The 23,924-nt window shown below is 38.7% G+C and overlaps 1 protein-coding gene across 8 annotated transcripts in view; it reads left to right on the top strand.

The window, feature by feature from the left end:
* ARHGEF9 (Cdc42 guanine nucleotide exchange factor 9) overlaps window positions 1-23,924 on the top strand; it is a 206,966-nt gene that overhangs the window by 163,742 nt on the left and 19,300 nt on the right. For all 8 annotated transcript variants that reach the window (XM_082609866.1, XM_082609865.1, XM_082609869.1 and 5 more), the window contains 2 exons: window positions 16,210-16,453; window positions 22,923-22,991. In XM_082609866.1, coding sequence (XP_082465992.1) covers window positions 16,210-16,453; window positions 22,923-22,991 — 313 coding nt within the window. The remainder of the gene's footprint in view (window positions 1-16,209; window positions 16,454-22,922; window positions 22,992-23,924) is intronic.

Raw genomic sequence — 23,924 nt, 5'->3', positions numbered from 1 at the left:
GCCATGTTTACACTCAGAACAACCAGTTGTAGAGAGACACAGGAAAGAGATTAGGAAGCTGGTTTATTTTAGCATTGCCCACCGCTCACACCCTGTTAATTTAAGCATCTGTCAGCCAAGGCTGAGATTACTTTAAGGAAAATGTGAAACTCAGCTCTGCAAAGCAGTAGCTATAGGAGACAGGGCCAGGAGCCAGAACACAAAATAGTGAGGCAAAGGCTAGAAATAAAGGGAAGAAACACCATGGACAGTGAGCTAAGTTTAGGAGCCAGGGGACGGCAGAAAACTAAAATGGAATGAGAATCAGCTCCAGGCCAGCTAGTAGAAGCCAGTGATTAAGGAGAAACCAGAAGCCGAGCAAGCCAAGGTGGCAGGATGGGGGTAGCAGGCAAAAAGAATGAAAAAAACAAGAGAAACCTTGAAGCTAGCATAGCTTTCTTCCAATGGGAGCCTCTAGCAAGAACCATGGCCTCCCCTTCTAGAAAAAAAAGCTATCCACATACCTGGGCCTTCTTGACTCTGGTTTCTTAGAGCATGAGCAGCTACAGTTTGATTTTTCAAAGCCTATTAAAACTATATCTGATGTTTATGTTGAGGCTATGGTTGAGGATTTCTATTTGGTACCTGCAATAGGCCTTTCTATTCAGCAATAGGGAGTAAATTTTTTTTTTTTTTTTTTGGTACGTGGGCCTCTCACTGTTGTGGCCTCTCCCGTTGTGGAGCACAGGCTCCGGACACGCAGGCTCAGCGGCCATGGCTCACGGGCCTAGCCGCTCCGTGGCTTGTGGGATCTTCCTGGACAGGGGCACAAACCTGTGTCCCCTGCACCGGCAGGCGGACTCTCAACCAATGCGCCACCAGGGAAGCCCTGGGAGTAAACTTTTGAGAAATGACCATGGCGCCAAAATAAGGTATAGAAAGAGACAAGGTCTTTGGTCTGCTGTATGGTTGAGGGACCTCTTGCCATTGCTATAAAAGCCTTTCTTCTTGAGGTAGAGCTGGAAGAAATGGAGAAATCTTCCTGGAGATGAAGAATCCTTTGGCAAAGGAAATCTACAAAGGAAAAGGGCCAGGAATAGAGCTGGGTGAGTAAGGCACTCACCTCAGGTATGGAGTTAAAAAGGAGGCCCCAAAGCACAGTAATCCTTTTTACAGGGAAGAAAGGGGACAGGAAAGCTACGTAATCAAATGTGGCTACATAAAGCTTTCTGATGAGTTCATATTTAAAAAGGAGGAGGAAACATGGGCCTGTAGCAAGTGGATAAATATTCATATGTAATATTTTATATGTATAGGATATTTAATAGGAGTGACAAAGATTAGTTTCATGAATCTTACAATGAGTCAAAGTTACTTTTTAAAGATTCTAAGACAATATCAATGATTTAAAAAGATCTTTTCAAAAAAAGAAGAAAAAGGAAGTGATAGTCTGTAGTCTGGCAACTCCCTTCTAGGGACAAATAATTTACTATTAACACAGGAACTTAAAACTTCTCTGTCAAGGGAAAAAGAGCATAAACCTGTTGAGGGGGAATTTAAACCTAAGGTATCTGAGGTTGTAAGAAAGCACTTCAGTGCTCTGAATTCATTCTTTCATGCTATAATTATTGAACCCCTTCTCTGTGCCAGCCAGGTCTGCCTTCTTAGAGCTTGTAGACTAATGGAATTTAGGTGTAATGTAATTTAAAAATATATACATCACTGGGCAATGAAATAATACTCAGATGTTCCCAGCAGAATTGCTGTAGGTAAACTCAATGGAGTCATGAGTTACAGGAGATCTATGACAACACTATAGATGGGAAAATGTACCAGTTTTCAAAATATAAAAGATTCTAGAAACTACAGATTGACAATAAAATAATAATGAATCAACATTTACTGTGCACCTCTATGATTCTGTTCTAAGGCCTTTACATTCATTAACTCAATTTAATCCTCACAACAAACCCATGACATAGGTACTATTATTTTTCCCATTTTAAATATATGTAAAGTGAGGTACAGAGAAGTTATATAATTTGCCAAGGTGATATTATATCTAGTGAGTGATGGAGCCAGGAATTGCATCCAGGCAAGCTGACTCCAAATTCTTCATTAGTAACCTCTATGTCATTATTGCCATTGAGCTTGTCAGAATTCTATAATAGATATTTTTTAACATCTTTATTGGACTATAATTGCTTTACAATGGTGTGTTAGTTTCTGCTGTATAACAAAGTGAATCAGCTATATGTATACATATATCCCCATATGCCCTCCCTCTTGCATCTCCCTCCCACCCTCCCTATCCCACCCTTCTAGGGGGACACAAAACACTGAGCTGATCTCCCTGTGCAATGCAGCTGCTTCCCACTAGCTATTTATTTTATATTTGGTAGTGTATATATGTCAATGTTACTCTCTCATTTCATCCCAAATTAACTTTCCCACTCCCCGTGTCCTTAATTCCATTCTCTATGTCTGCGTCTTTATTCCTGTCCTGCCCCTAGGTTCTTCAGAACCGAATTATTTTTTAAATTTTATTCCACATATATGTGTTAGCCTACGGTATTTGTTTGCCTCTTTCTGACTTACTTCACTCTGTATGACAGTCTCTAAGTCCATCCACCTCACCGGAAATAACTCAATTTTGTTTCTTTCTATTGCTGAGTAATATGCCATTGTATATATGTGCCACATCTTCTTTATCCATTCATCTGTCGATGGAAACTTACGTTGCTGCCATGTCCTGGCTATTGTAAATAGTGTTGCAATGAGAATTGTACTACATGACTATTTTTGAATTATGGTTTTCTCAGGGAATTTGCCCAGTAGTGGGATAGCTGGGTCATATGGTAGTAATACTTTCAGTTTTTTAAGGAACCTCCATACTGTTCTCCATAACGGTTGTATCAATTTACATTCCCACAAGCAGTGCAAGAGGGTTGCCTTTTCTGCACACCCTCTCCAGCATTTATTGTTTGTAGATTTTTTGATGATGGCCATTCTGATGGGTGTGAGGTGATATCTCACTGTATTTTTGATTTGCATTTCTCTAACGATTAGTGATGTTGAGCTTCCTTTCATATGTTTGTTGGCAATCTGTATATCTTCTTTGGAGAAATGTCTATTTAGGTCTTCTGCCCATTTTTGGATTGGGTTGTTTTTTGATATTGAGATGCATGAGCAGCTTTTATATTTTCGAGGTTAATCCTTTGTCAGTTGCTTCATTTGCAAATATTTTCTCCAAATCTGAGGGTTGTCTTTTCATCTTCTTTATGGTCTCCTTTGCTGTGCAAAAGCTTTTAAGATTCATTAGGTCCCATTTGTTTATTTTTATTTTTATTTCTATTTCTCAAGGAGGTGGGTCAAAAAGGATGTTCCTGTGATTTATGTCATAGAGTGTTCTGCCTATGTTTTCCTCTAAGTGTTTTATAATGTCTGCTCTTACATTTAGGTCTTTAGTCCATTTAGTGTTTATTTTTGTGTATGGTGTTAGGGAGTGTTTGAATTTCATTATTTTACATGTAGCTGTCCAGTTTTCCCAGCATGACTTATTGAAGAGGCTGTCTTTTCTCCATTGTATATTCTTGCCTCCTTTATCAAAGATAAGGTGACCATATGTGCGTGGGTTTATCTCTGGGCTTTCTGTCCTGTTCCATTGATCTATATTTCTGTTATTGTGCCAGTACCATTCTGTCTTGATTAGTGTAGCTTTGTAATATAGTCTGAAGCCAGGGAGCCTGATTTTTCCAGCACCATTTTTCTTTCTCAAGATTGCTTTGGCTATTCGGGGTCTTTTGTGTTTCCGTACAAATTGAGGAAATTTTTGTTCCAGTTCTGTGAAAAATGCCATAGGTCATTTGATAGGGATTGCATTGAATCTGTAGATTGATTGCTTTGTGTAGTATAGTCATTTTCACAATTTTGATTCTTCCTATCCAAGAACACGGTATATCTCTCCACCTGTTTGTATCATCTTTAATTTCTTTCATCAGTGGTACTTATCAGAAAACGATAAGTTTTCTGCATACAGGTCTTTTATCTCCTTAGGTAGGCTTATTCCTAGGTATTTTATTATTTTTGTTGCAGTGGGAAATGAGAGTGTTTCCTTAATTTCCCTTTCAGATTTTTCATCATTAGTGTATAGGAATGCAAGTGATTACTGTGCATATATATTGTATCCTGCTACTTTACCAAATTCATTGACTAGCTCTAGTAGTTTTCTGATAGCATCTTTAGGATTCTCTATGTATAGTTTATGTCATGTGCAAACAGTGACAGTTTTAGTTCCTCTTTTCCGATTTGGATTCCTTTTATTTCTTTTTTTTTTTTTTTCACTGATTGCTGTGGCTAAAACTTCCAATACTATGTTGCATAATATTGGTGAGAGTGGGCAACCTTGTCTTTTTCCTGATCTTAGTGGAAATGGTTTCAGTTTTTTACCATTAAGAATGATGCTGGCTGTGGGTTTTTCATATATGGCCTTTATTATGTTGAGGTAAGTTCCCTTTATGCCTACTTTCTGGAGGGTTTTTATCATAAATTGGTGTTGAATTTTCTGAAAAGCTTTTTCTGCATCTATTGAGATGACCATATGGTTTTTATCCTTCAGTTTTTTAATATTGTGTATCACATCATTTGATTTGCATATATTGAAGAATCATTTCATTCCTGGGATGAACCCCATTGATCACGGTGTATGGTCCCTTTAATGTGCTTTTGGATTCTGTTTGCTTGTGTTTTGTTGAGGATGTTTTTCTTGTTTCTTGAGGTAGCATTATATTGCTATAAACTTCCCTCTTCAAACTGCTTTTGCTGCATCCCAAAGGATTTGGGTCATTGTGTTTTCATTGTCATGTCTTTCTAAGTATTTTTTTTATTTCTTCAGTGATCTCTTGGTTATTTACTAGTGTATTGTTTTACCTCCATGTGTTTGTATTTTTTACATATTTTTCCTGTAATTAATATCTTGTCTCATAGCGTTGTGGTTGGAAAAGATACTTGATATGATTTCAATATTCTGAAGTTTATCAAGGCTTGATTTGTGACCCATGATATGATGTATCCTGGAGAGTGTTCCATGAGCACTTGAGAAGAAAGTGTGTTTTGTTGTTTTTGGATGGAATGTCCTATAAATATCATTTAAGTCCATCTTGTTTAATATATCATTTAAAGCTGTGTTTCCTTATTTATTTTCATTATAGATGATCTGTCCATTGGTGAAAGTGGGGTGTTAAAGTCCCCCACTATAATCGTGTTACTCTCGGTTTCCGTTTTTAAGGCTGTTAGCATTTGCCTTATGTATTGAGGTGCTCCTATGTTTGCTGCATAGGTATTTACAATTGTTATATATTCTTCTTGGATTAATCACTTGATCATTATGTAGCATCCTTGTTTCTTGTAATAGTCTTTATTTTAAAGTCTATTTTGTCTTATATGAGAATTGCTACTTCAGCTTTGTTTTGATTTGCATTTGCATGGAATATTTTTTTCCATCCCCTCACTTTCAGTCTGTATGTGTCCCTAGGTCTGAAGTGGGTGTCTTGTAGACAGCATATATACGGGTCTTGTTTTTGTATCCATTCACCCACTCTATGTCTTTTCCTTGGAGCATTTCATCCTTTTACATTTAAGGTAGTTATCGATATGTATCTTCCTATTACCATTTTCTTAATTGTTTTGGTTTTTGATTGTAGGTCTTTTCCTTCTCTTGTGTTTCCTGCCTAGAGAAGTTCCTTTAACATTTTTGTAAAGCTGGTTTGGTGGTGCAGAATTCTCTTCGCTTTTGCCTCTCTGTAATATTTTTAATTTCTCCATCGAATCTGAATGAGATCCTTGGTGGGTAGAGTAATCTTGATTGTAGGTTTTTCCCTTTCATCACTTTATTAAATATGTCCTGCCACTCCCTTCTGACTTGCGGAGTTTCTGCTGAATGATCAGCTGTTAACATTATGGGGGTTTCCTTGTATGTTATTTGTTGTTTTCCCTCGTTGCTTTTAGTATATGTTCTTTGTATGTAATTTTCAGTAGTTTGATTAATATGTATCTTGCCATGTTTCTTCTTGGATTTATCTTGTATGGGACTCTATGCACTTCCTGGACTTGATTGACTATTTCCTTTCCCATATTCGGAAAGTTTTCAACTATAATCTCTTCAAATATTTGCTCAGTCCTGTTCTTTTTCTGTTCTTCTTCTGAGACCCCTGTAATACAAAAGTTTGTGTGATAATGTTGTCTCATAGATCTCTGAGACTGTCTGCAATTCTTTTCATTCTTTTTCCTTATTCTGCTCTGCAATAGTTATTTCCACTCTTTTATCTTCCAGATCACTTATCCGTTCTTCTACCTCAATTATTCTGCTATTCATTCCTTCTAGAGGATTTTTAATTTCATTTATTTTGTTGTTTATCATTGTTTGTTTGCTCTTTAGTTCTTCTAGGTCCTTGTTAAACGTTTCTTGTATTTCCTCCATTCTATTTTCAAGCTTTTGGATCATCTTTACTATCATTACTCTGAATTCTTTTTCAGGTAAACTGCCTATTTCCTCTTCATTTTTTTGGTCTGGTGAGTTTTTACCTTGCTCCTTCATCTGCTATGTATTTCTCTGTCTTCTCATTTTGCTTAACTTACTGTGTTTGGGGTCTCTTTTTTGAATGCTGCCATTTCGTAGTTCCTGTTGTTTTTGGTGTCTGCCCTCAGTGAGTAAGGTTGGTTGAGTGGGTTGTGTAGGATTCCTGGTGGAGGGGACTGGTGCCTGTTTTGTGGTGGGTGAGACTGGATCTTGTCTTTCTGGTGGACAGGACAACGTCCAGTGGTGTTTTTTTTTTTTGGTGTCTGTGACCTTATTATGATTTTAGGCATCCCCTCTGCTAATGAGTGGGGTTGTGTTCCTGTCTTGCTAGTTGTTTGGCATATAGTGTCCAGTACTGTAACTTGCTGGTTGTTGAGTGGATCTGGGTCTTAGTGTTGAAATTGAGATCTCTGTGAAAACTTTCGCTTTTTTATATTATGTGGGGCTGGAAGTTCTCTGGTGCGCCAGTGTCCTGAACTCAACTCTCCCACCTCAGAGGCTCAGGCCTGACACCCAGCCCGAGCACCAAACCTTGTCATCCACTCGGCTGTGAAGGAAAGGGAGAAGAAAGAAAGAAAGAAAGAAAGAAAGAAAGAAAGAAAGAAAGAAAGAAAAAAAAAAAGTATGGGTTTCCCTGGTGGCACTGTGGTTGAGAGTCTGTCTGCTGATTCAGGGGATACATGTTTGTGCCCTGGTCCGGGAAGATCCCACATGCCACGGAGTGGCTAGGCCCATGAACCATGGCCACTGAGCCTGCGCATCTGGAGCCTGTGCTCCACAATGGGAGAGGCCACAACAGTGAGAGGCCCGTGTACCGCAAAACAAAAACAAAAACAAAAAAAAAGAAAGAAACAAATAAAATAAAATATAGTTATTAAAATTAAAAAATATATTATTTTTAAAAAGTAATATAAAAGAAGAAAGAAAGAAGAGTATAAGCAAACCAAAAAACAAATCCATCAATGATAACAAGTGCTAAAAACTGTACAAAAAAAAAATATCCCAACTGACAGAACCCTAGGACAAATGGTAAAAGCAAAGCTATACAGAAAAAGTCACACAATGAAGCTCGCACATACACAGTCACAAAAAGAGAAAAAGGAAAAAATATATATACAAAAAAAGGAAGAGAACAACAAAATCAATAAACAAATCTACCAATGATAATTAGCTCTGAATACTAACCTAAAATAAACATAAAACCAGAAACAAATTAAATGCAGAAAGCAAACCCCAAGTCTTCAGTTGCTCCCAAAGTCCACCACCTCAATTTTTGGATGATTCGTTGTCTATTCAGGTATTCCACAGATGCAGGGCACATGAAGGTGACTGTTGAGATTTAATCTGCTGCTCCTGAGGCTGCTGGGGTAGATTTCCCTTTCTCTTCTTTGTTCGCACAGCTCCTGGGGTTCAGCTTTGGATTTGGCCCCACCTCTGTGCCTAGGTCACCTGAGGGCGTCTGTTCCCCACCCAGCCAGGACAGGGTTAAAGTAGCAGCTTATTTGGGCACTCTGGGTCACTCAGGCCAGGGGACGGAGGGGTACGGAATGCAGGGCAAGCCTGTGGCATCAGAGGCTGGTGTGACATGGCAACAGCCTGATGTGTGCTGTGTGTTCCCCTGGGGAAGTTTTCTCTGGATCCTGGAACCCTGGCAATGGTGGGCTGCCCAGCCTCCCTGGAGGGGAAGTGTGGATAGTGACCTGTGCTTGCACACAGGCTTCTTGGTGGCTACAGCAACAGCCTTAGAGTTTCATGCCCGTCTCTGGTGTCCGAGCTGATAGCCTTGGCTCACGCCCATCTCTGGAGCTGGTTTAGGTGGTGCTCTGAATCCCCTCTCCTTGCTCACCCTGAAACAATGTTCCCTTGCATCTTAGGCAGTTCCAGACTTTTTCCTGGACTCCCTCTTGGCTACTTGTGGAGCACCAGCCCCCCTTCAGGCTGTGTTCATGCAGCCAACCCCAGTCCTCTCTCTGGGGTCTGACCTCCAAAGCCCAAGCCTCAGCTCCCAGCCCCCACCCACCCTGGCCGGTGAGCAGACAAGCCTCTCAGGCTTGTGAGTGCTGGTCGGCACCGATCCTCTGTGCGGGAATCTCTCTGCTTTGCCCTCCGCTCCCCTGTTGCTGCACTCTCCTCCATGGCTCTGAAGCTTCCCCCCACCCACCTCCCATCTCAGCCAGTGAAGGGACTTCCTAGTGTGTGGAAAATTTTCCTCCTTCAAGCTCCTTCCCAGAGGTGCAGGTCCCATCCCTATTCTTTTGTATCTGCTTTTTCTTTTTTCTTTTGCCCTACCCAGGTACCTTGGGAGTTCCTTGCCTTTTGGGAAGTCTGAGGTCTTTTGCCAGCATTCAGTAGGTGTTCTGTAGGAGTTGTTCCACATGTAGATGTATTTTTGCTGTATTTGTGGGAAGGAAGGTGATCTCCACATCTTACTCCTCTGCCACCTTGACGGCCCCTCTTATAATAAATTATTAAAGAGTTGTGGTCATTTATAAGGAGGTACAGTGACAGGTACTCTCCATTGGTTTCCTAAGAGCAGGTCATGTCGCATAAATTCCAGCTTCTATCTTGCCAGTAACTAGACTAGTTGATGAGGGGGTTGCACTAGACAGAGGATATCAGGATTTCAGCCTGGCACTTCAGATTTTCCCGCAGTTTCCTTGCAGATAGAAGCAGTGAGGAGTGGTAGAAAAAGCATAAAATTTATGTTCAGACAATTTTGGGCTCATTAGTTCCAGCGCTCACTAACTACATGACTTCAAGCAAATGACTTCACTTTCTCCACCTTCAGTTTATCATCTATACAATGAAGATAATAACTACTCTACAGGATTGTTGTGAAGATTAAATGAAGTCAATGCATGTAAAATGCCTGATAGAGGGCCTGACACCTAGTGGGTACTTGTTAATCTTAGTCTTCTCCCACCCCAATAAAGAACTAAGCAGCCTTGTAAGATAGTGAGGTCTCTGTTACTAGATGTACCCCCAAAAGTGCTAGATGATATCCTGCCAAAAATAGTATAAGAGAGATTGATAGACCCATCTGATCCCTGACATCATTTGGCCCAGTTACTAAGTTCTCATCCAGTCTTAAGATTCTCTTAATTCCCAATAAGTTAAGTAAAAACTTCCCCATTTTGCACATTGGAAGTTGGGATTGCATGCACCACTTAGAACAGCTTGAAGAACTTGTAGCTTGTTTCAGAGTGTGCAAGTATGTGTGTGAATATATATATGAAGATACTTTTTAAGTGGCCATTATAGTAGGTATGAAATGACACCAGTGGCTTCTAATTATGTGATCCCTTCTTTAATTTTTGCTGCTTTCCTCTTTGTTTGTCACTTTTCTTTTGAAAAATCTGATAAGACTCTTTTTTTCTCTTTCTTCTTGTCCTTTATGGTGTCCTTAATGTCTCTGCTCCCCTGCATCTTATTGCCCTGCTATTTTGGTTAATAATGTATTTTGTTATTTTCCTCCTGAGATGATTATATTGAAAATTACTTTGTTGCTTTGGGGAATTTATCTCTTTTTTCATTTCTTCCCTTTCACTTTTTACTGGGGAAAAGAGGAGAGCCCCTTTTACCTCTCTTCAGTCAATCATCCACCAGTATTCCTACAACACTGCAGTTGCCCCTAACAGCCTTTTCCCCATTTATCATCAATTGTGCCAGTCTGGACATGCTCTGTTGTCCCCTGTGCCATAACTGCTCAGTATTTATGTCACTTTCACCATAATCTAGGAGAATCAGAACTAAACAGTATAAAGAAACTGGAGAGAGAATTTCTTCTATTCATGGAACTTTCTGCATTTGGACCATTTCTTCATGCACTAAAGGGCCAGACTTGGAGAATGAGCCATTCGGGACAACTCAGGAATACAACAGTAGCATCAGAGACAGAATAGAGCAGAAAGAAGATTTCTGCTTTAAAACCAGGGGGTTGAAAACCAGAACACCTGAGTCCTAGACTCTACTGTCTCTTACTAATTTGTCTAACCTTGGGCCAGTTCTTTAACTCCTTATTTTTATCAGTGTCAAATCAGGCTGATGACAGAATTCATCTCAGGAGGCTTTGAGGAGAATCACCTGAAGTAGTGGGAAGCAGTAAAGTATAATGTCAAAAGCATGGGTTCTAGGGCCAGACAAGAGGCCACCAATTTCCTTTTTCCAAATGGTTGTGTGACCTTGGACAAATTCTCTGTGCCTTTTATTATCCCCTCATTTGCAAAATGGGAACCATAATAGTATCTACATGGAAGGGAGGTTGTGAGGGGTAAATGAGACAGTACAGTTGCAGTACCTGACATGCAGTAAATGCTTAATAAATATTAGCCATTGATTACTGTATATGCAGTGTTACTAATCATTCATTCAACACATTTTTATTGGGAGGCAGTATACACAGTGGTTAAAACAAGCACAGATTTTTAGAGCCAGATAGCCTAGTCTCAAAGCCCAGAAGTGCCATAAATGGTAGCTTTTATTCCTCGGCAAGTTTCTTAACTGCTCTATGTCCACAGTTCCTCGTAAAATTGGGTTATATCAGTACCTAACTTGTAGGATTGTTGTGAGGATGATTTAAGTTAATAAATGCAAAGTGTAGCTGCCAAGGGATGAACACATAAAGAAAACTTCATACACACACACACACACACACACAATGTAATATTATTCAGCATTAAAAACTAAGGAAAGCCTGCCATATCCAACAACATGGATGAACCTGGAGGACACTCTGCTAAGTAAAATAAGACAGAGAAAGACAAATACTGTATTATCTCACTTATATATGGAATCTAAAACAGGCCAACTCATAAAGGTAGAGAGTAGAATGGTGGTTGCCAGGGGCTCATAGGGGTGGGAGAAATGGGGAGATGTTGGTCAAAGGGTAAAAACTTTCAGTTATCTTGGACAAACAACTTCTGGAGAGCTAATGTACAAATGGTGACTATAGTTAGCAACACTGTATTGTATAATTTAAATTTGCTAAGAAAATAGATCTGAAGTGTTCTCATCACAAAAAAAGGTAACTATGTTAGATGATGGATATGGTAATTAGCTTGATTGTGGTGATCATTTCATAATGCATACATATATCAAAACATCACATATTACTCCTTAAATATATACAATTTTGTCAATTATACCTCAGTAAAGCTGGGGGGAAATGCAAAGCATTTAGAATAATGTCTGGCACATAATGTATGTTGGTTAAGTGTTCACTGTTGACATCGTTGTTGTTATTATTTTGTTATTATTAAGTATGTACTGTAGATGCTGGAATACAATAATGATAAAGACAAATCCAGTCCCAGCACCATGTGCCTTCCCTAGTATCTGAGGTAAAACCAGGTTGTCAGGCTAGGGGTGAGTAGCCAGGGCCCCCTCTAAAGAGCTAGGGAGAACCTTACTGACAAGCAAGTGAGGCAGGCTGCAATCCTGAAGAGTTGCATTCTCCAGATTGTAGCATCTGTCATTTGTACAAAATGTCCTGCAGTGTTTTATTAAACCCCATGAATACCCAGTGAGGCCAAATTCAAACAGCTCCCAGCTGTTTCAGTCATGTAATGTTAGGGATGGGGGTGGGCTCCTTGCTGGGGCTACGGCTAGGGCCAGGGCCAGGGCCAGAATGCTTGGCTGCAGACTGATAGGACCCTACTAGAGAAGCACTAGCTCCCTTAATCTCCTCCAACTAGGATGAGTGGAAAGGAAAAGGAGGAAGGCTGCCATCCTATTAGAAACAATCCCATTTAGGCAGAGAACTTGTGATGACCCAAATAGCATCTATAGTGAGCACCTATTCACCATGTCCCTTTGAAAGCACTCAGACCACCGTTAACAATTAGCATGTGGGCATTCTGGTCCCAGTAGTACCACAGGCAACTAGGGCTCAGGAGGGCTTTGCCCCCTTGTTATGTGTAGAAGCTGAGCAGAAAAACCTCTGAGACTTTATAAGCTGTCCTTCCGTGGATAACTCCTAAGTGAAGAAAGACCAAGGAAGGTTCAGTGCTGGGCACAGACTGAATGGACAGACAAAATTAAAAGCTGTAAAACAGAACTAATGCAAATTCACTAGTGTGGTAACTGAGTGCCAATTGTATAACGGTCTTCATAGTCAGTGCTAGCATTCAGAAAAGGAAAACCATAGAAACTTGAGCTGGATGGTGCAATCAGTGAAGGCTGCTTTGAGGAAGAAGAATGTATGACTTTGATCTTGAAGGCTGGAAGGATTGGAATAGGAGGCTTCTTTAGGGGTAGGGAGGGGATATTAGTGTGAACCTAAGTATAGATCTGTGATTTTGGTGAGTGAGTGGCAAACAGTATTTGCCACCCACCACTACCACCACCCCTACCCTGAAAGGGTATATGGAATTTCCAGAGACAGTGGGGTAGCTATGAAAATTTTAAAATATTCAGAATTACTTTTGCTTTTTGTTTCATTTGCAATATTTAACTTATTTTGAAAGTTTAAATGAATTAAAGGAGGCAGTGGGATTTTTAGATTTATCAAAAGGAGTTTTAAAGAGCTATGAAACACTGATCTAGAAGAAAGAAAGCTCAGCACCATGTTTATCAGACAAGGCTGGCCTCATGACCTGGAAACTGCATGTTTAGATTTGAGCTTTACAACAATTTTACAAGGTGAGAATGACTCTCCTAATTTTATAGTTGAGGAAATCGAGGCTCAGTGAGGTTAATTCATTTGCCCAGTACAACACAGCTAGTAGGTTAAGCAGCTAGGATTCAAACTCAGAACTTTAGGCTCTAACTCATGTCATTTCCACCATTCCATGCTGCTTGGTGGCCTTAGCTACCTTTTCTGGTTGGATTTTCTGAACAATGGGTCATTCTTAATCATTCCTATCACATTCCTACACTTGGCTTTATGACTAATCTGATGCCTGAAAACTCACATTCAACGCTCTGGGGAGCCAGAAAGGGCAGACAAAGGGAGAATTTTAATGACACATCCCTCTAGCCCTGCTCCCGTGCCACAAAGACAGAATTATCTCTCTTTCCTTATTATCGATAAATACCTAAAGAAACAATAGGAGGTTCAGTTGATGCTTTAAATTTAGCTCCAAGATCATATACATTCTTTCCATTTTTGGAAACTAGTAAAGATTTTGAAGGCTAACAATGATTATGATGTACCAACTCAGAGGGAAAGGAAGCTGCAGGCTGAAGTTAGGAATAGAGGGAGGTTGAGCTTGCCCATGTTCTAGCCAGGTGGACACCCACCTATTAGCTGTGTGGTCCAGGTCTGTGTGTATTTGTATTATGTATTGTAAGGCAGGTTTCAAGATTTTACAAGATCAAAGTAGATTACATTGATCCATTCTCCTCAGCTTGTTCTGTTTTTGTAGTTATATTAGCCTAACAGGGCCTACTTTTTATTCATATGTTTCACAAAGTGTTCCTGGGGATTATGGAAGTCAGTGCATGGGTGCCACCACATCCTTTTGGCAGGACTGAGCTTGTCCACTTTGAGCATGGTGAAAGGAATCCAGGCTCTGAAACAAGCTTGGAGCTACATTGTCCCACTCCGTACAGCAGACCTATCTCTCTCCTATAAATTTGATGCCAAGGTTACCCAACAGATCAGAACCCATCTGTACTCGAAAGCCTATTTATATGCATAATCACTATGGAAGGAAAAAAAACCCACCATGATTGTTATTTTTTGCAAAGCAATTTATCAACACCTGTATTTCCCAGCCTGGGGCTTTGAGATTGATAGAGCTATGCTGGGAATCCTTAAAGAGAGCCTTCCCAAGCCCTACAGAAAAGCCCAGTTTACCATGCAGTGTGAAGAGTTAGGACTGGGAATGTGAGTGGCCAAAGGCAAATCCTTTGCAGGTAGCCTGCAGCTGCGAACTGTGAGGCATGTCAGACAATTCAGGAAAATGAGAATAGTTTAACCAGACCATGTAATGGTAATAAAAATTAATGAACATTTCTGACTCTATCAGATAGTCTAGAAGGCCAAATATAGCATAGAAGAGGGAGAGTTGGCCAGAAATGGCCCCTGCTTCTAGTAGAAGACATCTGTCAGAGCAGGGCTCATTGGGGCCCTCCTTGGACAGACTCATCCGTATCACATGCAGCAGTAGGTGTGCTTTCAAGGGAAGCTGAGGGCAGTGCTGAGAGGAGGAGGGGCTGAAAGATCATTGTGAGACAGTTACTTATCAGACCTTACATTCCACAGACCCACAGGTCATTTTATCCACCCCTCTTTTTTTCTTTTTTTAACTTATGAAATTCTTGATATTCAGAAAGATATAAAAACAATATTATGAGCACGCACTATCCAACTTAAGAAATAAATCATTACAAATACAGTCTTTATCCTCTCCCTCTTTTATTCCCTTCCTTCTCACTTATCCCCATTCTCCTCTCTGTACTCTCTTTAATTTGGCATGTATCATGGTTGTATATTTTTACATAATCATTGTACATATGTATGTATCCCTAAACATTAGATGGCATTGTTTTGTATGTTTTTAAACCTTATATAAATGGAATAGATATAGATGAGATAAAACTATATAGAAAAGAAACCAGGGGAATGATGAGCATGTGATTCAATATGGAGGTTGCCTTGGTGTCGTAGCTTTTGGAATGAGCAGTGGGTTCACCAAAACTCAATACATCATTAAAAGTAAGTAAGGAGCTTCCCTGGTGGCGCCGTGGTTGAGAGTCCGCCTGCCGATGCAGGAGACATGGGTTCGTGACCCAGTCTGGGAAGATCCCACATGCCGCGGAGCGGCTGGGCTCGTGAGCCATGGCCGCTGATGCTGTGCGTCCGGAGCCTGTGCTCCGCAATGGGAGAGGCCACAACAGTGAGAGCCCCGCGTACCACAAAAGAAAAAAAAAATAAGTAAGTAAATAAATAGAGAAATCAGAGCACTATGCATTGAGTAATGATGAGTGTCTCATGGACTGAGAATTGGGATTCAATTCTGTGTACCCAAGAACAAAAGTCATAACAGATAGGAAATATACTATTTGTATCCAACTACAACTTTTATTTTTCTCACAGAATAAGATTTGTGAGATTCATCCATGCCAATATATGAAGCTCTTTATTCACTTTCCCCCCATTTCTCCTGCTAGACTAGGCCTTCTCCAAAACTCCCCAGAGTGCTAAATATTCAACCTTCACTAAGTAGTCTTTCCTGGCTAGCAGCCTGTGGCCACCTAACTACTATTATCACTCATCTCCCCTCTGATATGCAAGTCTCATTGGCTTGCTTGGATTCCTGAGTATACTGCAGGCAACCAAACAGTTCATTTCATACTTCTGAAAGGCTTGCAAATATTTTGGAAGAGGAAAAGCCCTTGCTAACTGTGCTTGTGTGGCTTACTGCTTCCTACTTCCCATCAGCAGTCTTGCAAACACATATATGGATTGAGGCTGAGGTCTGAGACAAAGTCTATGGATGTAGGCCAGAGGCTTTCTCTAAGAGCATCTAGTTAACCAACTATTAGTGTCATACACTAAGCTAACCTGCCCAAATTTAGACCAAACCACCCCTCATTGATACTCCAGAACAATGGCAACGTTAGCATCCTGCTACGCCCATGTGCTAAGTCTCCTGGTACCCACTCTCCACATACCTTCAACAAAAAGCCTTCTCTTTCTTCCTACCTAGGACCTGATCCGGAGAGACATCCTGTACTACAAAGGCCGCATTGATATGGATAAATATGAGGTAGTTGACATTGAAGATGGCAGAGATGATGACTTCAATGTCAGCATGAAAAATGCCTTCAAGCTTCATAACAAGGAAACTGAGGAGATTCACCTATTCTTTGCCAAGAAGTTGGAGGAGAAGATACGCTGGCTCAGGGCTTTCAGAGAAGAGAGGAAAATGGTGCAGGAAGATGAAAAAATCGGTAAGTGACCTGAGAGGAGAAAGAAGAATATGGCTATGAAGAACATAGTGAGTTAAATTAGTTTTCATTTTTTCAGAGGCAGAGAAGATTTTTGTTGCAAACTAACCTAATCCACTTTGGTGGTCCCCTATTATTAGGTTATTTTTGGTAGATACTAATAGTTTCTATTAGTCAGGGTTAAGTGATAGAGGTTGGTGCCCCCTACATTCTCATTACTAGATAAGATTATTACACTGAAATAAAACCTCAGGCTCGATTCTCCCAAACATACAAAAATTTATTAGCAAACAAACACAAAACCAGTCATAGAGCCTGTTCTGTCATTTCAATGAAGTCCCAACTCTGTCCTTAGATACATAGCAGCATATTCTGTAAAAAGGTTAGGTTAGTCAAGGCAGATTTGGTAACATATAGGATTCAGCTAAATTCCTAGTCAGAGTCTAGTGACAAAATCCTCTGACAAGGGCCAAAATATAGTACCCATTTTCAATCTTAAACTTCAGGCTTCCTTCTGAAGTGTATGTATAGGCTGTAGGGCTCACTGGATTCTTATACCTAGTTCTTGTGAGGGCTAAAGTGCCTGTAAGACTTTTGTGGCCAGGGCACATCTTGCACAGCATTCTTTTTTTATCAGTGAAAATTCATTTTTAACATGTATTAGGCTAATTAGGCCTCCTGCATTAAGGTGACTGAACTGCTCCTCTTGAGTGTATATTCCTGATTAGGGCATTTAGATGTTAACTAAATGCCCCTAGAGTATAGATTTTAATTAATGTGCATGTATATATCATGCACTCTTTATGAAAGTATTTTAAAGTAAATTATAGAAATATAACAGTGTCTAAAACCATGACCACTTGCACGATTTAGAATCCTACTAAACTATACTCTTTGGCTTGAAGTAAGTTGTTTTCCTTTCTGAAGGGAATATAGCTGGTAGAGATACTTTTTATGCTGCTTTCCAACTGTGGGATTTAGGCTTTAGCTTTGTGGTTTACAAAGTACTATCTGGTCTCTTACTCATGGTCCTGCCTTTCTGGCATAAAAATACCAACCAGCCAGGCATTGAAATTTCATGAGAAGACACAAGAGTTTCTGTTTTTGGCTCACTTATAATGGAGGAGAATTATACCTTAAGACACCTGTATGTTCAAGTTGGTAGAAACTGCCTCTAGAAAAATGGGCCTACCATTTGAGTCCTGGTGCAAATGTATTCTCCTATCTGAACTGTTAGTGATTGGAATGGTCCAGAGGCAAGGAAGGGTAATCAGAAAGACACTGCTTAGTCTTATCCTAGTCTTCTCAGGTTTAGGGTACAGTGCATATTGATAATTCACTTTAAGTCCCATTGGAGTCAATTTGCTTTCAGCCTATGGGCACTGCTTTGGGACATAATGTGGAATCATTACAGAAATGCTACTGGCTGCTTCTCCCAATGGCAGGCGCCAGCAACCTCTGACCCTGCCTAGGTTGTTAGTGCTATTAGAGGAATTGCCTTAGTGTGCTTTTTGCAAACCCTAGATCAACTTGAAGATTCATACCATTCCCTCTGGTTCCTACACAATAGAAAAGCTTCCAGAATTTACTTCCTGACAGCTTATGTTTATCTTTTTTAAAATATTAAGGTTTTTGGTCTGATTATAACAGTAAATCATTTTCATTGTAAGCAATCTGGGTAAAAGAAACACAAAAAATACAAGAAAAAAACTAAAAATCACACATGAAATACTACCCAGAGATAACTTTTGTAAACATTTTGATATATTTCCTTCCCATCTTTTTTTTCCTATGTGTCTAAAAAAAAAACAAAAACAAAAACTAGGGTGGCTGAATCTTTATATCTGTCTCCTTCAACTTCTGCCACTTCTTGATGGATAGATATAATTTTATGTCCTTATTTTTCACTAAAAATTATATCATTAGCATTTCTCTAAAGCATTTACCATTTTAATCATTATTTTTTTATGGTTGTCATATGAATTTATGATAATTTTTATGTTTTTCTATTTTTATTTTTTAATTATAAAATAAATACATGGTCATAATAACTGTTTAAACACATATGGAAATTTAATAAAGTTTAGCATTCTTTTTCCTTCTCTGTTGCTCCTAAGCTGTGTGATATAATCAGTATTAATTAGGTGTACCTCTTTCTGTACTAATCTTAAGCTCATATAAACATATATACACATAAGACTTTATTTTTATTTAGAAAAATTATATTGTACTATACATATTACTCTGTAACTTGCTTTTTCAAACATAATTTATCATAAGTAACTCTCCAGTTGAAGAATACAGAATCTAATATAAATCCTTGTATCAGTCAGGTTCAACAAGAGAAGCATAACCAATAGGAGATGTATTATTATTAAGAGATTTATTATAAGGAATTTCCTTATGTGATTGTGAAGCCTGGCTAAGCAACTCCAGGCAGTCAGGAATCAAAGATAATGGGCAGGCTTGAACTCATGGGCATAGGCCAAAGCTGTCATCTATAGGGCTTGTAAGTCTGAAGCTGTGAGGCAAAATTTCTTCTCTTGGGGGAGACCTCAACCTGTCTTGTTTTTTTTTAAGTGGAAAAACACTTACCATGAGCTCTATACTTTTCACAAGTGTTTAAGGGCATAATATAGTAATGTTAGCCATAGGCTAACTGTTGTACAACAATTCTCTAGGACTTATTCATATCTTGTGTACATGGAACTTTATAGCTATAGAAAAGCAGCTTCCCATTTTTCCCTCCTTCCAGCCTCTAGAATCACCATTCTGCTCTCTGTATCTATGAGTTTGACTAGTTTAGATACCTCATATTTATACAAATACAGGATTTGTCCTTCTGTGATGGCATTATTTTAATTAGCAAATGTCCTCCAGTTTCATCCATGTTGTCACATATGGCAGAATTCCCTTCCTTTTTAGGGATGAATAATATTCTTCTGTGTGTGTGTGTGTGTGTGTGTGTGTGTGTATACAAAAATACATACCACATTTTCTTTATCCCTTTATCCATCCTCAGACATTTAGATTGTTTCCATATCATGGCTATTGGGAATAATGCTGCAATGAAACTAAGAGTACTGATATCTCTTCAAGATCCTGATTTCAGTTATTTTGGATATATACCAAGAAGTGGGATTACTGGATCATATGTTAGTTCTATTTCTAATTTTATGAGGAACCTCCATAATGACTAAATCATTTTAATTCCCAACAGTTTACTGTGGTTCCAGTTTCTCCACATTCCTGCCAATACTTATTATCTTTTGTTTCTTTGATAATAGCTCTCTAAACAGGAGTGAGGTGATATTTTATTATGGTTTAGATTTGCATTTCCCTGATGATTAGTGATATCCTTTTTTATATACCTGTTGGCCATTTATATGACTTCTTTCTTTCTTTTTTTTTTTTTTTTTTTTTTTGCGGTATGTGGGCCTCTCACTGTTGTGGCCTCTCCCGTTGCAGAGCACAGGCTCCAGACGCGGAGGCTCAGCAGCCATGGGTCACGAGCCTAGCCGCTCCGTGGCATGTGGGATCTTCCCGAACCAGGGCACGAACCCATGTCCCCTGCATTGGCAGGCGGACTCTCAACCATTGCGCCACCAGGGAAGCCCTATATGACTTCTTTGAGGACATGTCTATGCAAGTCCTTTGCCCATTATTTTTAATCAAGTTATTTGTTCTTTTGCTATTGAGTATAGAAGTTTCTTACATATTTTGGAAATTAACCCCTTATCGGATATATGGTTTGCAAATATATTCTCCCATTCCACAGATTGCATTTTTAATCTGTTGTTTCTTTCCTTTGCTGTGCTGAAACATTTTAGTTTGATGTAGTCCTATTTGTCTACTTTTGCTTTGTTGCCTATGCTTTTGGTATCATATCCAAGACATCATTGTCAAGAAGATTTTTCCCTCTTTTCTTCTAGGAGTTTAACAGTTTCAAGTCATACATTTAAGTCTTCAGTCCACTTTACATTGACTTTCATGTATGGTGTAAGGTAGAAGTTCAATTTTATTCCTTTGCATGTGGATATCCAATTTTCACAGAACCATTTGTTGAGTAAACTATCTTTTCCCCATTGTGTACTCTTGGCAGCCTTGTCAAAGATATGTTGGCTGTCTATGTGTGGGTTTCTTCTGGGCTCTCTCTCCTGTTCAGTTGGTCTATATGTCTGTCTTTATGCCAGCACCATACTGTTTTAATTACTGTAGCTTCATAGTATATTTTGTAACAGGAATTGTGACGTCTCCAGCTTTGTTCTTCTCTCTCAAGATTGCTTTAGCTATTATGGGTCTTTTGTGTTCCCACATGAATTCTAGGATTGATTTTTCTGTTTCTTTAAAAAAAATGCCATTGGGGTTTTGATTGGATTGCATTGTATCTGTAGATGGCTTTGGGTCCGAATGGGTATTTAACAGCATTAAACCTTCCACTACAAGAAAAGTAAACTGCAGGCCAATATCCCTAATGAAATACATGGGAAAATCCTCAATAAAACACTAGTAAACAAAATTCAGCAGCACAATAAAAGGATCATACACCATGACCAAGTGGGATTTATCCCTGGGATACAAGGATTTTTCAATATATCTAAATCAATTAATGTGATACACCACACTAACAAAATGAAGGAAAAAAAATCACACGATCATCTTTATAGATGCAGAAAAATTATTTGACAAAATTCAACACCCTTTTATGATAAAAACTTTCAAGGTATAGAAGGAATTTACCTCAACATAATAAAGGCCATGTATGGAAGGCTCACAGCTAACATCATAGTTAAGGGGGAAAAGCAGAAAGCTTTTTCTCTAAGATCAGGTACAAGAAGGATGCCCACTTCCAACACTTCTAGTCAAAATAGTAGTGGAAGTCCTAGCTAGAGCAATTAGGCTTAATTAATTAATTAATGCCTCCAAGTCAGGAAGGAAGAAGTAAGATTATTCCTGTTTGCAGATGACATCATCTTACGTATAGAAAACCTAAAGTCTTCACAAAAAGCTCTGACATCTAATAAATGAATTCAGTAAATTAGTAGGATAAAAAGTCAACACAAAAAAGAAGTTGTGTTTCTATACACTAACAACAAACTCTCTGAAAAAGAAATTAAGCAAACAATCTCATTTACAGTTGCATCAGAAAGAATACAATACTTAGGAATAAACTTAACCAAGGAGGTAAAAGACTGGTACACGGAAAACTACAAAATATTGCTGAAAGAAATTAAAGAAAACATAAATAAATAGACATTCTGCGTTCATGGAACAGAAGACAAAGTTGATGAAATATCCATTTTACTGAAAGCCGTCTATAGACTCAATGTGATCCTATTAAAACTCCAATGACAGTTTTTACAGAAACAGAAAAAAAGGACAATCCTAAAATTCATAAGGATCCACAATACACCCATGAGGGAGAAGAACAAAGCTGGGGGCATCACAATTCCTGATTCTAAATATATTACAAAGCTACAGTAATTAAAACAGTATGGTGCTGGCATATAGACAGACATATAGACCAATGGAATAGGATACGGAGCTCAGAAATAAACCTACATGTATATACTCAACATATCTTCAACAAGGTTCCCAAGAATACACAATTGGGAAAGGATAGTTTTTCAATGAATGGTGTTGTGAAAACTGATTATCCACATGCAAAGGAATGAAATTGAACTCCTACCTTATACCATACATGAAAATCAGTTCAAAGTGAACTGAAGACTTAAACATATGACTGGAGACTGTAAAAAATCCTAGAAGAAAACATTGGAGAAATACTTCTTGACATTGGTCTGTGGCAATGATTTCTTGGATATGACACCAAAAACATGGACAGCAAAGCAAAAATAGACAAGTGGGACTACATACAATGAAAAAGCTTATGCACAGCAAAGGAAAGAAACAACAGAACAAAAAGGCAACCTAATTAAATGGGAGAAAATATTTGCAAACCATATATCTGATAATTTCCAAAATATATAAGGAACTACTACAACTCAATTAGCCAAAAACCAAGTAACTCAATTAAAAAATTCACAAAGAACTTGCACAGGCATTTTGGTTATTTCATTAATTACTTTTTGCCATTCAATTTTTTTTCTCCTTCTGAAAATTTCGTTAAGTCTATATACATTTTCTGTTGTAATCACTTATCTTTGACTCATTTTTTTCCTTTCCTTTGTGTTTTTGCTTTTGGTTGTGAAACATTTTTCCACTTTACACCATATTTTATTCAACCATTCTCCATTTAACAGCCTCTTAACTCTCACTTTTTTGCCCCTCTGTACATTGAAATGCATTGTTGTAAGTCTTTGTCCAAGTTTCTGAGCACTTTCCTTTTCTTGCTTTTCAAGACTTTTGATATATCTTGGCAAAATTACTCTTCCAGAAAAGTTGTACTAATTTATACATTTAAGAAAGGTCTATGTTTCTCATAACAAAGTCATGTATTTTTATGTTATAGGCTTTGAAATTTCTGAAAATCAGAAGAGGCAGGCTGCAATGACTGTGAGAAAAGTCCCGAAACAAAAAGGTAAAACTGCCTTTAACTACAACCTCCCTGACCTCACCCACTCTCGTTGTGAGACTGAGAAGCCATAGGCTATGTGCTTGCATATTCCTAGGCTTGTTTCCATGCTGAAGTTCACTTGGGGTGGTGGGAAATGTCCAGATACCCAGGTGTCCCTGATGACAGTTGGCAAATGGTCTTAAAAGACTTAAGGCTTAGGAGTGAATAATTTAAGGCAGTCATATCCAAAGATAGCGCATTAGGTACAGGTAAAAAATAGAACTTCTGTTTCCTTTATTTTCACTTAAATAAAAGAGAGAAACTAAACTTTACTAACGATTTAGAAACAATTGGACAATAATAAATTTGTAGAATTTATTAATATGTATAAATATATTAGGGATATGTGCATAACAATTCTTTCATTGGTTTGGGAGCATTTGTGGAATCAGGAACCCCAAATCAGAATGGACAACTTCAAACTGAACCTAGACAGAAGATTCAGATAGTTATTCTCTTTTTGAACCATAAAGTATTTAAAAAAGAAAAATACTTTGGGGATCAATTTGAATATGAAATGAAACTTTATTTTCTCATTTTCCTGAACTAGAAAAAATTAAAATGCTTAATTGAACAAAAGGTAGGAACTATCCCTTCTTTTTTTCGAGAACCTATTCAGTACCAGTCATTTTATATAAGTTCCTTCATTTCATTTTTATGGTACCCCTGAAAAGGTAGGCATTAATAGCCCCATTTTCCAGATGAAGAAACTGAGGATCTTTGGGATAAAGTGACTCTGAACTTAAGTCAGCTTGACTCCAAGTCTTCTGCTCTCTCCTCTCCATCTCAGGGTTCTGATGATCCTCCATGATGGGAAAGAACAGCTCACTTTTTTGTCTTGCCTCAATTACTGACAGCTCTTTCTATTACTGACAGCCACTATCATTGTCCCCAGGG

This window comes from Mesoplodon mirus, assembly GCF_964341445.2.
Source record: "Mesoplodon mirus genome assembly, chromosome: X".
Lineage (NCBI taxonomy): Eukaryota > Metazoa > Chordata > Mammalia > Artiodactyla > Ziphiidae > Mesoplodon > Mesoplodon mirus.
This window is presented reverse-complemented; position numbering and strand designations above follow the sequence as displayed.